Raw genomic sequence first — 16,762 nt, 5'->3', positions numbered from 1 at the left:
CTTAAGTTACACCCCTTTTTTCAGTTGCAAAAAACAGAATTAAGGTTTTCTGGTGCAGGTTAAAGAAGTGTGTGGGTTGGTTCCAATGCATTATTGACATCCTTCCAACCCCATTATTCTGGGTCTAGTTGATTACCAAGCCACACCTGAACCTAGTAATATACAGGATAAAACTGTTGGTGAGCGGAAGCTGTGATTGGAGGAAGGCAAGCTAATTGCACATGTTTTTTATTACGTGTTTGTTTTGCAAAAGATAAGTAATGTAATTTGTCTATCAAAGTAATTTTTTGGAGCTCCATATATAGACAGAAGAAAGCGAATTTCTGGTGAAGAGTTGATATCTTGGAAAGCTTGTGCACAAGTAATAAAAAAAATTGTTGTTTTACCCCTTCGAAACACTGCCGATGTTTTATCACAGCCAGTCATAGCATGTAAAAACTTTATATGACTGAACCGCTTGATTATCTTCCCGAATAATTGCTGCCGCAGTTGATAGGGCCTTCATTGATCTTCTTTGCCTTTAGGTTTTATCAATCTAAGCTTGATTGATAATATTATGATAATTAACAAGAAAACATACAATGTTAATTGTCCTAGTAACAATGTAACAATATTGCAACAATAATGACTCTATTACTATAATATAACTTTAATCGTAATTTAATTTTTCTTATATCAACACTTACGTTTTTATAAATATTTTCTAATTCTTCTAACGTAAACTGGCAGTCATCACTACTTTCAATATATGAAAATATTTTACCCCATGGCGAATGCTTCATCTTGAGGACGGCCGACTTAGTCACCAGTGGTCGTCTTTAAAAATGATACAAAGCAATCATTATGGTACTTTTAGCTTCAGCAGTAACTAAATCGTGTTCAAACTCGATGCGAGCAACAATAGTTTTTGCGGTGTCAACAGAACAAGACTGAGCTAATTTCATAACTGAGTCTTTAAATGAAAGAGTTCTAACGTTACAAATTTTACGACGAGAGATCTGTGCTTGTTTCTTTTTGTATTCCTCACTCAACTCGTCGCCGAAAAATAAACAACAATTTTTAAAAGAAAAATATGGCTCACTTACATGTGCTCTAGTACGAGGAGGACTTTTTGAGAGGTACTAGCTGATTCCTCTTCATGTTGCCGTTTCGCTGCTGCAATTGTACTCTTTCTATTGTATTGTTTGCGACACTGCACATGATTTATCGCTGAATTTACATTCTTCAAGTAATCAGTGAATTGATTCCCCCCTTGAATACTCACGTTAAGTAACGTCTTCATGCCGCGATCAACAATAACATATTCACTTGAAGATAAAAGTTTAGTACAAATAAAACACTCTTGCGACATATTTGAGTGAATACAGCACAAACTTTAACAGAGAATATTTGAAATAACTATGTGTTTTCACTACGAAGGAATTTTCAAGACTAACGGTGATTTAGGTGCGACCTCAAGAAAAGCAGGTGGACGGAACGGTCACTCGAACATTGGAATGACAGGAAGATGTTGTTCAAAGGGCACATGGTCCCTCAAAATTAGGGACTCCGTTTTTTTTAATATCATATTCTCAGAATTATCGGTCAATATGAATGTATTAGTCACGCAGACTTATAGTTTTACTTATATTAAACGCCCAATGATATAATAGGCAGCTTAGTCCTGCTTATTATGGACAATACAGAGTAAGAAAGTTTGTAATTTTTTTTTTTTCTCAAAAATGGTTAGTGTTATGATAAAAAGCACAAGGAGCATTTCTGCAGATGATTGCATGATCTAAAATTTTTGTTTGAAATATTTTTTCATAAAACTAATAGTTTTGCTGAAAAATTCAAAAAACCTATTTTTGTGAAATTTGACCTTGAATAAAAATATTAGCAGACATGGGATCGATGGGGACTTTTCACAATTTCATAATAATGGTATCCCTAACATCTATGCAAATTTTCAGCTTTCTGGGAATTAATGCAAAGTTACCCCTATTTTTTGGCTAAATTGACCGGACTATGTACCAAGTTTCAAGTCTCTAGAACCTTGCTTTCCAGAGTTAACGCACGGACGGACAACAGACATACAGAAAGACAACACAATTTTAAGAAGGTTGAGTGTCTAATGATAACAAAGGAGCAATTTGAAAACAATAAATGTGTTAAGTTTGGTAGAAAAAATAATGCAAACCTATTTCAAATGGTAAAATCATTAAAAAGAACTATAACTCTCCTTCGAAAAGGCAAGAGATGCCGAACTGATTCTCCCAGTGTGTAATAATAATAATTATGTCACAGTGTATAAATATAGTTACGATGCATACTATAGTTGTAAAAGATAGCCAACGAGATAGTGGACCAGATATAACAACACGCATTAAAGTTATAGTGATTACAGCAGAGGACCAATCATTCAGACAATCCAAGAATGCCACCTGATATTCCAACAATAAAACTCAACAATGGAATATCAATTCCAGCACTTGGTCTTGGAACATACAAGGTAATGAATGATAGATTTCAGTATGTAACAAAACAGATAAAATCTTAAATACACTAATTAACGCATACGTATACTATATATGTAATATCCATGGAATATAATATTACTTTATGTTTGTAGAACGAAAATCAGAGTATTACGTGTATTTTTTTTTTTTTTTTTTTTTTTTTTAAACAAAAGTTGCAAAGAAATGTAAAACAGCTTCAGCAAACTAGATGTTTATGCAATGAAACTTCTTAATACATTTCAAAAATTAATTATAGCAGTGTAAACCACAAAAACTACATTTATGATTGTTTGTGTTAACTACTACAGTTAAAACACATGACAGAAGAGATAGTTGGGGCAGCGATAGACGCTGGTTACCGACTGATTGACACCAGTCCAGTATACAACGACAACGAGGTAGCAGTGGGAAGAGCTGTGAGGGACAGAATAAGAAAGAAGGTCATCAAGAGAGAGGATTTAATCGTTGTTTCCAAGGTATGATTAATGGCTTGCTTTATTAAATAATCTCTTTAAAAAGGTCATTCTTTCAATTCTTTGTTTGAAGAATGTTTGACGATGGAAGGATTGTGAAGGAAACAGGATTTTTCCGGACATTTTCCATCGTTCTCGGCAGACAAAAACCTTCCTTTTTATTTCCGCCATCTTGTTTTTGTCTGCCGTGATGATTACCATTGGCTAGTGCCCTCTGGTCAGTCGTAGGTGGTTAGTAGACGAATGAAGACGTATTGTGACCTGTATTCCGTAGTTCAGTTTTAATGATTAGTGTTGTGTATAGTTTTTTATTAAGTGCATGTTTATAGAGTTAGTGAAGTTGACAAACAACATGGTGGTTGTGATTCCTGACTTAGGCGTGCCACAACGCTTTGGTAAGAGTTGTTTATTTTAACCTAGTTTGTAATTATGTATTAGGTTAGTTCTTTACCTGAAGAAGAGATCAGATTGCAGATCTCGAAACGTAGTGTTACAGATTTCTTGTTTCACTGAACGATGGCAAATGTTCAGAAAAATCCTGTTTCCTTCATAATTCTTTCAGCTGTTATTCTGATTTTATAGGAATAATTTTGATACCCTTGGTGGATATTTTAAAATATATATTATTTTGTGCAAAATCAAAGTTGATTTCATTACGTTCTCAAGTTCCAAATGTAGTTCTCAAGTGTAATGTGCTGAAGCAATTTTGCTCGTAATTAACTAACTGTAAGTTGATCGATTTTTATTTAAACCAATTAATTTTAAATGTGGATTTACCAGAAATGTGCGTTTGTTCACATTAAATGGATAAGTTGAATTAAAATTTCTAAATTAATAGAATTAATTGTAAAACATAAATAAGTTTTTAAAATTTCATATAGAAGTATGGTGAAATCTTGGAACATAAAAAAGGTTATCCTTGGTATATATTATAAGAACAAGAGGTCGTGTATTTGATCAATGGGGAAAAAAGGAAATGTTTGGTATAAGTTGTGATATCGCTAAGGTTTAGATACTAAGAAGACAAGCATTTGTATAACAGAGTAATCAAACCCATGAAGGAAACGTGAGTTGGAATTTAAGCTAACTGTAATCGTTCCCCTGTTGCAACTGAGTAATCCTGAGTAAGTATAACGATATATAAAATATTTATCTAAACCTGGTCATAATATGTAGGCTATCTTAAATCAGAGAAAATTTGTAAGAGCTCTACTTGGCGGCCACGGTGATCGTAGCTCTATAAACAATGTAGCTACTATCACTGTTTTAGCTTTAGTCATAGAACTATTAATAGGAGGTGTTACATTTTATATAACTAATACGCATCCGAATATTGGTTTTCCAATATTTTATAGGTTATTCAGAAAAGAAAACATTGAACTCTCTTGTTCTTCGTCGCTTATATACTCAAAAAGTATAAACTTCACAAAAAAACTAAAAGATGTTTGGGTGCGTATTAGTTATATCTTTATTAGTGTAATCTTTTTTTAGTTTTGTGTTTTCAAAATAACATACCTCCCACAAAGCTATAATAAAAATTAAGGCTGTAAAAGTGCATGAGATTTAACATTGTTCTTATAAGGAGAACTCAAGGTCGTTTCAATTCCTACTAGTAAGCATACCATGCCGTGTCAAACGTAAGGCGTGGATGCGAGCTAACTTCCGCGATCTCTAATCTATTAATGTTTTAATATTATCAGTTACTTCAACAGGAATAAATGGGAACATAATAGTGCTAGGAGAAGAAAGGCGTATAATGTATTTCATCCAGCCAATAAGGTCAAGACAATTCTGTTTAATCCGGAAGCATCTCTAAAAGAGGAAATGTTGAAGCTTCTCAAACGTTTTCGGAAGTCAAAGTAGATACTGTAATATCCTCCTAAATCTTGTCGCTCAACAGAAGGACCAATCACTGTTAAAAATGAAGGTTTGTTTGTGCCAGTTGAACGATACCTCATTAAGCCCTCTTACAATGGAGACGTAAGAAGATAAATTTCTCGAGCAATCCCTTATGTAGCCGTCCTTATGATAAACTTTTTGTATAAAGAACATTTCTCACTTGTGTCTTTTTATCAGGCGTGCAATATAAGTTGGCCCAAACTTAGAGAGAGAGAAACTCGTCAGCGTCATTACAGAAGTTTTCCACATGGAAGAAAATTGTCCTAGCTATTATCAATGAAAACTGCCTTGAAAAATGGCACATATACCTTTGACAATAAAAGAGAATACAACAGTTTCACAAACCAAATGTTTTTATGACCAAAGTACTTGATGACTACGTTAACTCATACGATTTAACCGTTTGACACACTAAACACCGTGTAAGTAATTTCAAACAATAAAAAGCGAATACCGTTACTGTTTACTGAACAAGTATCGTGTCTTAAGCCAGGAATGACACCTGAGTGTAATTAATAAATCGCCTACATCAATAAAAAATATGGAATACTAAGGAAATAATCACCACCATAACCGTTAAACAAGTCAGGTCATTACAAGTTACACTAGATTTTAATCTGTATAAGAACAGACCCTTTTTTTATTGATAAGAAAATTAGTGAAACCGAAGCCGAGTCATTACAATCACCATTAGTGGAAACACTAACATTCTTCATTTGTTCCTCTTTAGAACAGTATTCTATCCTCAGCGTTTCCCAGCTCTTAGGTCCTAGGCCCCAGTAATCATACGAGCCTTGAAAACCTCATTTTAGTAAAAAGTAAAACCTACTGCGGCAAGCATATCCACGAGTACAAGCTTCATCATAACATAATTAAACCAACAAATTCTTAAAGGACCTTTAAGAGTAATGATTCAAATTCCTGCAATATCTTTTCGTGCAGGCTTTGATTGATTCTGTTAAATTGATACATTAAGCAAAGATAATGATGCAAGCTGAGCAACAGAGTCAGGGTGATACTATCTACGAGTTTCAAAAAAGTTTCACAAGCTTTCACATTATCTCTCTTTGAAGAAGATTCTACCTATTGGACTTTCTCATAATCTGTTACGCAGAGTTAAATTCTACGCTACAGAAAGGATATGGAGAGTACCGTTTTGTAGAGTTGTATTCTGAACGTGTCATTGTCACTTCAGAAGCGCCCAACAATTTCAATTTTGGTCCTTTGATTTCCTTGTTGATTACATAATATCTATTCTAAACTACAACGTCTGCCTTTATGCTGATGATATGAATATATAAAAAGGGATACCAATCGCTCCTTGCTTAGTGCTTCTTGTTGGGTGTCACTGACCACTATTGACCACTATTGACCACTATTGGTACCCTATGCCTATGCCAGTAGGGAGAGAGTACAGATGACTGTAACATAGTTAATTTGTCCTTTTTCTTACAAGTATGTAACAACAACAAAAATGTACATTTGTTGCATAGGGATTACAAAAAGTTGTAATATTTATATTGTATGTTTACTTTGCAGTTATGGAACTCTCATCACTCCGAGGGAGAAGTGTTAAAGGCTTGTGAGAAATCTTTACGTTACTTGTCGATCAACTACATCGACCTGTATCTCATTAACTGGCCATTTGGCGTAAAGGTAAGCTACCTGGTAATGCTGTTGTAATGAGTATTTTTATTGTTTTTCTTATTCTATTGTATGTTGGTATGTTTTTAAAATTATGTTATCTCTCAAATGTTTACTATGCAGTCGAGAGGGCAACTTAACACGATGTGAATGGTGCGAAAGCTACTAGTATTTCACTTTTCTTGCTCGCCTACATAGGATTAACAAATTAGTGTACAAAAGTTTTATACATTTCATTTTCTTTAAACAAACTAGACATTGCTGTTCATAAAATTAGAACCAATGATACTTTTGGATTAAAATTATACGCGTGTTTCCATTTTAGACTAAAACAAAAGATAATTTCAAACATCAAGAATTCAATGAGTTTGACACGACAACACTAGAAGATGTCTGGAGGCAAATGGAGACCTGTGTCAGCAGAGGCCTTGTCAGGAGTATCGGAGTGTCCAACTTCAACAGCAATCAACTCCAGAGGATCCTGGATATTGCAAATATCAAGCCAGTAGTCAACCAGGTAATCAACCCAGTGTTACATGTCCACTGCCAAACAACAAGCCAGTAGTCAACAAGGTAATCATCCCAGAGTTACATGTTCACTGCCAAACAACAAGCCAGTAGTCAACAAGGTAATCATCCCAGAGTTACATGTTCACTGCCAAACAACAAGCCAGTAGTCAACAAGGTAATTATCCCAGTGTTATATGTCCACTGCCAAACAACAAGCCAGTAGTCAACAAGGTAATTATCCCAGAGTTACATGTTCACTGCCAAACAACAAGCCAGTAGTCAACAAGGTAATCATCCCAGAGTTACATGTTCACTGCCAAACAACAAGCCAGTAGTCAACCAGGTAATTATCCCAGTATTATATGTCCACTGCCAAACAACAAGCCAGTAGTCAACAAGGTAATTATCCCAGAGTTACATGTTCACTGCCAAACAACAAGCCAGTAGTCAACAAGGTAATCATCCCAGAGTTACATGTCCACTGCCAAACAACAAGCCAGTAGTCAACCAGGTAATTATCCCAGTATTATATGTCCACTGCCAAACAACAAGCCAGTAGTCAACAAGGTAATTATCCCAGAGTTACATGTTCACTGCCAAACAACAAGCCAGTAGTCAACAAGGTAATCATCCCAGAGTTACATGTCCACTGCCAAACAACAAGCCAGTAGTCAACAAGGTAATCATCCCAGAGTTACATGTTCACTGCCAAACAACAAGCCAGTAGTCAACCAGGTAATCATCCCAGAGTTACATGTTCACTGCCAAACAACAAGCCAGTAGTCAACCAGGTAATTATCCCAGTGTTATATGTCCACTGCCAAACAACAAGCCAGTAGTCAACAAGGTAATCATCCCAGAGTTACATGTTCACTGCCAAACAACAAGCCAGTAGTCAACAAGGTAATCATCCCAGAGTTACATGTTCACTGCCAAACAACAAGCCAGTAGTCAACAAGGTAATCATCCCAGAGTTACATGTCCACTGCCAAACAACAAGCCAGTAGCAGCGACGTAACTAGGGGGGGGCACGCGGGGCATGTGCCCCGGGCGCAAGTTGTTGGGGGGGCGCCAACACGGCCACAGATTTTTCTAATAAAAATTGTTGAAAATATTTTTTTAATGCGAGGTGTGTTGCAAAAGAAAATCATTATATTTATTATTTTTATTTGATTTAAGTCTAAGAAAATGCAAAGTGAAATGATGAATGCTATCTGACTATTTACGAATCATGTTTACGGTCTGCATGAACTTGTACAGAACGAGTATGGGCACACTGTGTTATCTGTGGAATGACTCACTAGGACGGCGCGGCGTCAGACACTTCCTTCCCCTCCCGGCTCCCACCCGCAGCTCCCCCATCCCTCTCACCGCACCACACATGCCACATTGCCACAAACACAACACATCGATGCTCGCTGGCCTGACCTTGACTAACAGACTAACTGCGTATGTTGTGCAGTTGTGCACTACTATTGTTGACAATAGTTCATACTTCTACTTCATTATATACATCATCAGTGGTTCGGTTCACGTAATGTGGTTGCGGAGCTGTTTCTTTGAGTGTTACTAGCAATATTATTTTCGTGTTTGTGAATATTAGTCATGTCGAAAAAAACTGTCTGGTGCGGAAAATCGCAAAAGAGCTAAAGAGAGAAAAAAAGAAGCACATCAATCTCGTCTCTTCTATCATCATGGCTAAATGAAACAAACAGTAAAGGTAGGTAAGATAGATATACAGTACTTTGTTACTTTGTATTTATTAACTAATACAGATTAATGATTAACTTATTGAAACCTTAAAAATATATCATAATTAACTTTTCTGTAACTGTAGCAGCGTACTATTGATATGAATCTGTGTTTAAAAAAATATATAATTGAACACAGGGTTTTAAGCTTTCTTCTTCTTAAGCTATTTCTTAGAAACGCTAACAAGCAGCAAATCTAGTCATCGTCACACTTGAAGACGACATTTCGCTTTAACCAAGAACTAAGAACGTCATAATTTATTTAAAAAAAATAGTATAGTAGGAGATGCTTTGTCGGCAGTATTGTTTAATTTAGCGTTAAACTATGCTTTTAGATAAATACGGCACAATTTAAACAGCTAAGTTCTACCACAAATTGACAAATATTACCAATAATTATTATTTTATCGAATGAAGGTAACTCGAATTTTTTTATTTTTTTCAGATGAAATCAGCTGTAGTACAAGTACGACTTTTTGAAGATGGAGGGTCATCAGCTGATGCAGTCCAAGACGTGTTTTCAACTAATGCTAATCTTGGTACGGAAAATCTCAGCTGGAAGAACTTCCAGTTGTACCAACGGTCACCCAGGATGACGTCGAGGGTGAAGAGATCGAGATGTTTCAACCGGAGCAAAAGTATAATAATGGTACGTCTACGAGTTTGACAACTGATCCAACCCATGGTGAGTCTACTAAATCTATTGATCTAAAAGATCCGGGGGAAGTGGCCTAATACCATTTCGGATGCAGACAGATGTTTTCTCGTATCGAGATTATTGAATGAAGGGAAAATAGAACCTGATCTTAACAATACTTTAAGAGATGGGAGACAGTTGACTAAAAGAGTGGTTTACAAAAAAATTATGCCTAATGGCTTAAAAGTACATCGAACATGGCTAGTCTATAGCAAATCAAACAATTCCTTGTATTGTATCCATGCAAACTTTTTTTCGCACACTGAACATCAACATCCACATAAGATTTTCTGCTTTAGCCAAAGATGAAGGGTTCACTCAGTGGAAGAAATTGAGTGAACGGATTCCTGAGCATGAGAACTCCTTAAATCACAAACAGTGCTTTTGTGCTTGGAAAAATTTAGAATCTAGTTTAAGTAAACGTTTCTGGCATTGACAAAGAACTACAAGACATGATTGCACTTGAAGAGGCACACTGGAAGGGTGTTTTTGTATGCTATCATTGATGTAATCTTACACCTAGCAAAAGATGGCAGCCCATTACGAGGCTCCAATGAAAAACCTGGATTTCAGTGACCCTAGATGCGGTAGGTTTTTTGAACACTATTGAACTAGTATCTCATTACCATGCACCTCTGAAAGAGCACATTCTTCGCCATAAAAAAGGCCAAGTCAGTTACTTTTCGCCGCTCATCCCAGAATGAATTTTTTAGACATTATTGCAGGAAAAGTCAGAGAAAACATATTTTGTGACATCAAGGCTTCAAAATACTTTTCAATTATGTTTGACTGTACTCCCCGACGTAAGTCATTTGGAGCAAATGTCCTCAAGTCCTTCGTTATGTGAAAATCACCGAACAGGGTCCGGAGGTAGTGGAGAGTTTTATTGATTTTGTAAAAGTTGGTGAAAAAACTGGATTGGGTCTTTCGCAAGAAATTTCAGAGAAAATCAAAAAAGATGGCTTAGATTTGAAGAACTGCCGGGGCCAGTGCTATGACAATGGTTCGAATATGGCTGGCAAATACAAAGGCGTCCAATCTAGGATTCTTGCCGAAAACAACCTGGCTTATTTTGTGCCTTGCGCGGCTCATTCCTTAAATTTAGTAGGTGCAAATGCTGCTAGTATGTCAGGGAGGTACAGTCATACTTTGGAACTCTTAACTGCTTGTACAATTTTTTTGCTTCCTCGACCAATAGATGGGAGGTTTTATTAAAACATGTCCCTCTATCTCTAAAACTACAAAGTAACACCAGATGGTCGACTAAGAGGGAAGCTGTACAAGTTATATACAAGCATCTAGGTAAAATTATAAATGCTTTAAAATGACCTCAGAACCAGCCTAACTACCTCAGATGAAACACAAAAACTGAAGCAGCTAATCTTTTGAAAAATGTCAAGCAGTTTGAGTTTATAGTTCCTCTCCTGTTTTTGGTACAAGCAATTGACCCGCATTGACATTGTGAACAAGCTCCTACAAGTGGAGAATATCACCATACATAGATCGGCCAAACACATCAGTCGTTTGATCTCTGAACTAGACTCGGAAAGGGCAAACTATTCAAACGCTGCAATGAAAGAAGCCAAAGAAATGGCAACAAATCTTGGCCTTGATCCTCATTTCAAAGTAGTTCGAAAGAGAAGAAAAAAGCGCATGTTTGATGAGAATGCCGAAGATGAAGCACCTGAATTCTCAGAAGAGAAGAAATTTCAACAGCAGCTATTAGAAATCGTCGATCGCATTCTTTGTGAACTCAGAGAAAGATTCAACTCTATTCAAAACATAAATCATTTGTTTGGTTTTCTCAACGGAGCTAGCTTTGGAACAATGAGTGGGGATGACCTAAAGGCTAAAGCAATTGAATTAGCCTCCAAATATAAAGAAGACTTGGACAAAGACGAATTGGCAACTGAAGTGGAAAGTTTCAAAATACCATGGTTTGGATTTAGTACCAAATATCCAAACAGCCCAATTCGATTGATCTTCTGAAATTTTTGTGTGTGAACAAAATGGAGGATGTATATCCAAACATAATGACTGCCTTACGGATCTTCTTGACAATTCCGGTTTCAGTGGCTTCGAATGAAAGAAGTTTTTAGTAAACTTAAAATAATAAAAAATTATTTACGGAATTTGACAGGGCAACAGAGGCTGACAAACCTAGGGATTATTTCCATTGAGCACCAGGTAGCCTCAAAACTATGCTTCAGTGAGATTGTCAGTACATTTGCTGCAAGAAAAGCCCGAAAAGTTAAATTCTAAGAACAATTTAAATGTTTAAATCAATATTTTACATAATTTACTATCATAAGTGTTTTAGTATAAATGGTGTTGTTTTGAAATAAACTATTTGTTTTTTGAAAATACGTATTCTATTATTTACCAAATATATATTTAGGCCTATATACTTTGAACTTGAGGTTGAGTATTTTAAGATCAAGATTCAAGATAGTATTAATGTAGCGTACCCGGTACCGATGGACACACCACACTTTTTAAGAGGAGTTATAAGGAATTAGTTTCAGTTCAATTGGTGGGGGGGAGGGGCGCCAAAATAGGTGTTTGCCCCGGGTGCTGAATAACCTAGTTACGTCGCTGGCCAGTAGTCAACAAGGTAATCATCCCAGAGTTACATGTTCACTGCCAAACAACAAGCCAGTAGTCAACCAGGTAATTATCCCAGTGTTATATGTCCACTGCCAAACAACAAGCCAGTAGTCAACAAGGTAATCATCCCAGAGTTACATGTTCACTGCCAAACAACAAGCCAGTAGTCAACAAGGTAATTATCCCAGTGTTATATGTCCACTGCCAAACTTCCATACTCACAATCTCTATCAGGATGAAACTCCTAACAGTTGGTAAGAAGATGTTATTCCCTTCAATTTCTCCTCCACCTCAACACTATACTTATAGTCTAGATCTAAAACACTCAAATTTTCAGTCAAAAACAAACACTGTATGTACGTATTATTCTTTACACAAACATAATCTCCATGGTAAACTATCAGCTCTATTGATTTCAATCTAGATTATTTTATAATTTGCAATTGCTTTACATTAGTGGGTTCAAAAATTATCAGTTTATATTCTTCTAGTAATTCGTAGATGATTAACAAATGTTAAAAACTTTTCTGACAATCATTTTTTAATATTATAAAATTAATATGAATTTAGAAAAATTGTAAATGTTTACTCAAATTGTTGATAGATATCAGGTGTGAAAACATAAAATTAGCATCATTTTGAATGGTTGAGTATAAAAGTCTATTACAGTATACCTATTACTTTTAATAAGTATTTAGATAAGTTAATACATTGGCTCTTTTAATTGGCATATAAAAAATATATGTTTTGAGTTACAACTGCTTGGCGTGTCTATTGTCATTTTATTGTTTTATTGGAAAATGTTGAATTTGTTTATACTAGTGATAGTACGATAAACCTTTTTTCCAATGCTCCAAGATTCTACATTCAACATGGCACTCAAGCCCAGTGAGCTAACAATGGAAATCAAAATAAAAATTATATATTGGAAAATGTTGAATTTGTTTATACTAGTGATAGTACGATAAACCTTTTTTCCAATGCTCCAAGATTCTACATTCAACATGGCACTCAAGCCCAGTGAGCTAACAATGGAAATCAAAATAAAAATTATATATTGGAAAATGTTGAATTTGTTTATACTAGTGATAGTACGATAAATTTTATTGTTTTGTTAATTTTTATGAACGCTTAACCTTGAGTTTTAGGTCTTGATACCTAAAAGAGAGAACAGATATCAGTTGTAGAAACTTGGTTTGTAACATAAAACAAAACAAAAGCACGAATTGTTTTTTCTTTCAAATTAGCTTATCCTCAGTAATGAACTTTACATGATAGCAAGTGAAACAGTCATCCCACTCACACCGCGATGTAATTTTATATCTACATGGGCCCATTTATTGGGGAAAAAGTGATAGGTGTCTTACAGATACAGACTAGACATATACTCAAAGATTACAAAAAGTGAACCAACGTTTTAATGTAGGTATTCTAGAACTGTGTGTGTTTATAAGCCCTGTACATCCAAGCTTTGTGTGTATCAGATAGAGTGTTCAGTAAGGCTGCCGCAGACACAGCTGATCCAGTTCTGCAAGGAGCGAGACGTTGCAGTGATGGGCTACAGACCGCTGGGGGCTCCTGGTAGGGCTATAGAACTCACACCTGAGGAGAGAAGGCAAGTCGTATTGGAAAACCATCGCTTGACTTCTATTGGTGAAAGATACAATAAGACTGTGGCCCAAGTATGCCTCCGGTACACCGTGAGTATCACACTCATTATAAAACAATGTAAACAATCAGTGAGTCCAAAATGTCTGGAGTATCATTGGTACATCTTAAGAGTTTTCCCTTATACTTCAGTACCAGATATACCTCTACTCTATGAGTACTTTATGTTATTTTTTGCAATTGGCCAAGTTACTGACAAATGTTTAAAGGTTTATTTTGAATATTTTACCTTGCCTTTGAGTTCTATAAATGTCTATTGAGTTGTATCCGTATAATATTAATGAGTTATCTTATTAATAACAACATCCTAGTGGTCAACAACATGGGTAGGTCAACCAACAACAGCCATGGCTAGCATTGTTGAGTACATTATCAATCAGATGGAGGAAGGAGCATCTGTTACGGGGTTTGTCTTAGACTAGGCATTTTAAACTTTAGACCACTCTCTACTGCTAATCAAAATGAAGGGCATGGAAATAAAAGGCAAAGCTTCAAATTGGTTTTCAAGCTATCTGGTAGGAAGAACACAAATAGTTGATGTAACATACACAAAAAACCATACTACCCATATAGCAAGGTTAAATTTACTCCCAATCATTAAAGGTGTACCCCAAGGCTCAGTATTAGGACTAATCTTTTCATCCTGCTGACCAACGACCTGCCAAAATATATTCAAGAATATGGGCAAGCTATTATGTAGTACGCAGATGGCACTGCACTCCTAGATGCCGACGAACAGTAAAAAAACATTATAAATGTCATCCTTTGTTACATACAACATGGCTAAGCAGTATTTTAAAAACACTTTCCTTGTACTTAATGAGAAAAAACTCAACAATTAAATATCGGGAACAGAATCACTGACTTGCCAGGGCTACCAGACATTTAATTAGAAAGTGAAGCAAAATATATCTGAGTTAAAATTGATAGCAAACTCACTTGGGCATCACATGTAGACAACTTTTGTAAAACATTAAATACCAGCCTCTATGCACTCAAAATAAAAATAATAAAACTCCTGTAACCTTGAAACACCAAAAGTAGCATACCACTAGCTATTTGAGTCGCATATTCGGTATGGACTTATAGTGTGGGGAAACTCCTCTGCCAGGTATGTAAGCAGAGTCTTGGTACTGTACATAAGAAAGCAGTGAGAACTGTAATAGGCCTAAACCAACATGACTCTTGTCGAAGTGTGTTCCAAGAACTTAAAATACTGACTGCCACATCACTTTACATTCTTGAAGTGATCAGACATGCAGTAGACAGGAATCACCAGAAACTAGGAGATGCTCACCAATACAGCACTAGGAATAACACAAACTTTGCTATGCTGATTCACCTCACGTCCCTCTACGAGAAGAAACCGTGCTACGCAGGAGCCAAGCTGTTCAACCTCCTACCTCAACAGTTAAAGAGAATTCGTGAAAACAAAACATTCAACAAGCATCCTTCTACACCTTGGAAGTATTTGTCAACTGGAGAAACAACCAGATTAATCTCACTTGGTTTTAACTTTACATACATTTTAATCAAGACAAATTATATCTGAACTTTTAACTTTTAACTTTAACCAAACTTTTTGTTTTATGTAAAACTGTTGACGCAATTACTATTTCAAAGAACATATAAATACAGAAGTTTGTCTATTTTCTATTGTCTATGATTTCACTTCAGTTGCAGAGTAATTAAACGGTCATTCACTGTTACGGTTTACCATTATGTGCGGCACAGCGCGAAGATAGTGAGGGGCACGTGATCGTGAGTCCGTATTGGTGTCGCACGGTGAGAAAAACTAATGACTGTATGATTATGTTGTAACTGCAATGTAATCAATATATGGAGACAACTCAATAAACCAGAACTTTTAAGGCAAAGTAAATTGTTCCTATTAATGATAAACAACTCTGGACACTGATAACCTAATAAGTTTATTGTATATATGTATCTTATATCAAAAAAATCAATTTTTACCTGTAGTTTTTTAGATATTACGACTAAAAGTATGTATATGATCCATATCACCTGATTGGTTTTATTTTCGTTTCTTAGTACCTTTACATTGTCTGAGAAGCTGCATGTGAATAGGTTGAAACAACATAGTTAATTGGAGTGTTATCATATCACTAAACTGTGAATCTAGAAAGAACATATGGCCATCATATATAATTTAACAATTAATATTTTTTTTTTAATAAATTAACAAAGAGTCCTCCAGCACCACCCTGGTAATTATGTACAGTGTTATATACCACATATTTAGAAGCGCTAGCATTGTTTCCTAGCACTCAAGACTCAAGAGGTCTACCATAGCTAGTCAAGTACAGCATTCTAATATGACTCGATACTGAAAATGTACACCTGAAAAAACTTTCAGGTACAGCTTGGTGTAATCCCTATAGTAAAAACTGCAGAAGAAGAAAGGCTTCAAGAAAATATGAACGTTTTTAACTTCAATTTAGATATACAAGACATAGAATACATCCAAACTCTCCACAATGACTTTCGTACTATGACTTATAACTCGTAAGTATATTTAATACAAAATAACAAGGCATAGTTATCTTTTATGAGTTAGACGAAAATAATTTCAACCCACCATTGAAATTGACAGCCAAATACAAACAATCTTAATTATTATAGAACTTACAAGCATTGACTATAATGCAATAAACAATATAATAAACTATATGCATTGCACAAATTATGCCTTAACATTCTAAAATTAGTTAATTTCCTAGTTTAAATATTAAGAAAACTTTATAGTATTAGCTTTGATTATATTAATATAGTCACAATTATTAGCGTTTTTGCGATTTATGTTGCTTCAATTACTTGAAGCTCACAATTAATTAAGCTCACCTCTACCTTACCTTTGTATTAAGACTGACAGTGATTGCTCCTACTCTTACATTCATATTAAGATTGATTGTTGTTATTTCCACTTTATATTTGTATTAAGATTGGCTATGGTTGCTCATACCTTTAGATTTGTATTGATATTGACTATGGTTG

General features: G+C 35.4%; 1 protein-coding gene across 4 annotated transcripts in view; it reads left to right on the top strand.

Moving 5' to 3' along the window:
• Positions 1 to 16,762, top strand: part of LOC124361304 (aldo-keto reductase family 1 member B1-like) — a 32,526-nt gene that overhangs the window by 13,263 nt on the left and 2,501 nt on the right. For 3 of the 4 annotated variants that reach the window (XM_046815371.1, XM_046815359.1, XM_046815352.1), the window contains exons 2-7: positions 2,047 to 2,491; positions 2,807 to 2,974; positions 6,410 to 6,526; positions 6,840 to 7,031; positions 13,564 to 13,779; positions 16,125 to 16,273. In XM_046815371.1, coding sequence (XP_046671327.1) covers positions 2,417 to 2,491; positions 2,807 to 2,974; positions 6,410 to 6,526; positions 6,840 to 7,031; positions 13,564 to 13,779; positions 16,125 to 16,273 — 917 coding nt within the window. In that variant the 5' untranslated portion in view covers positions 2,047 to 2,416. Of the gene's footprint in view, positions 1 to 1,984; positions 2,492 to 2,806; positions 2,975 to 6,409; positions 6,527 to 6,839; positions 7,032 to 13,563; positions 13,780 to 16,124; positions 16,274 to 16,762 lie in introns of those variants that run through there. The other variant, XM_046815367.1, reaches the window with a different exon arrangement.

The sequence above is a fragment of the Homalodisca vitripennis genome, chromosome 1 (genome assembly GCF_021130785.1).
Source record: "Homalodisca vitripennis isolate AUS2020 chromosome 1, UT_GWSS_2.1, whole genome shotgun sequence".
In the NCBI taxonomy this organism is placed as follows: domain Eukaryota; kingdom Metazoa; phylum Arthropoda; class Insecta; order Hemiptera; family Cicadellidae; genus Homalodisca; species Homalodisca vitripennis.
Note: the sequence above shows the minus strand (reverse complement) of the source record. Positions and strands in the feature narration are given on the sequence as shown.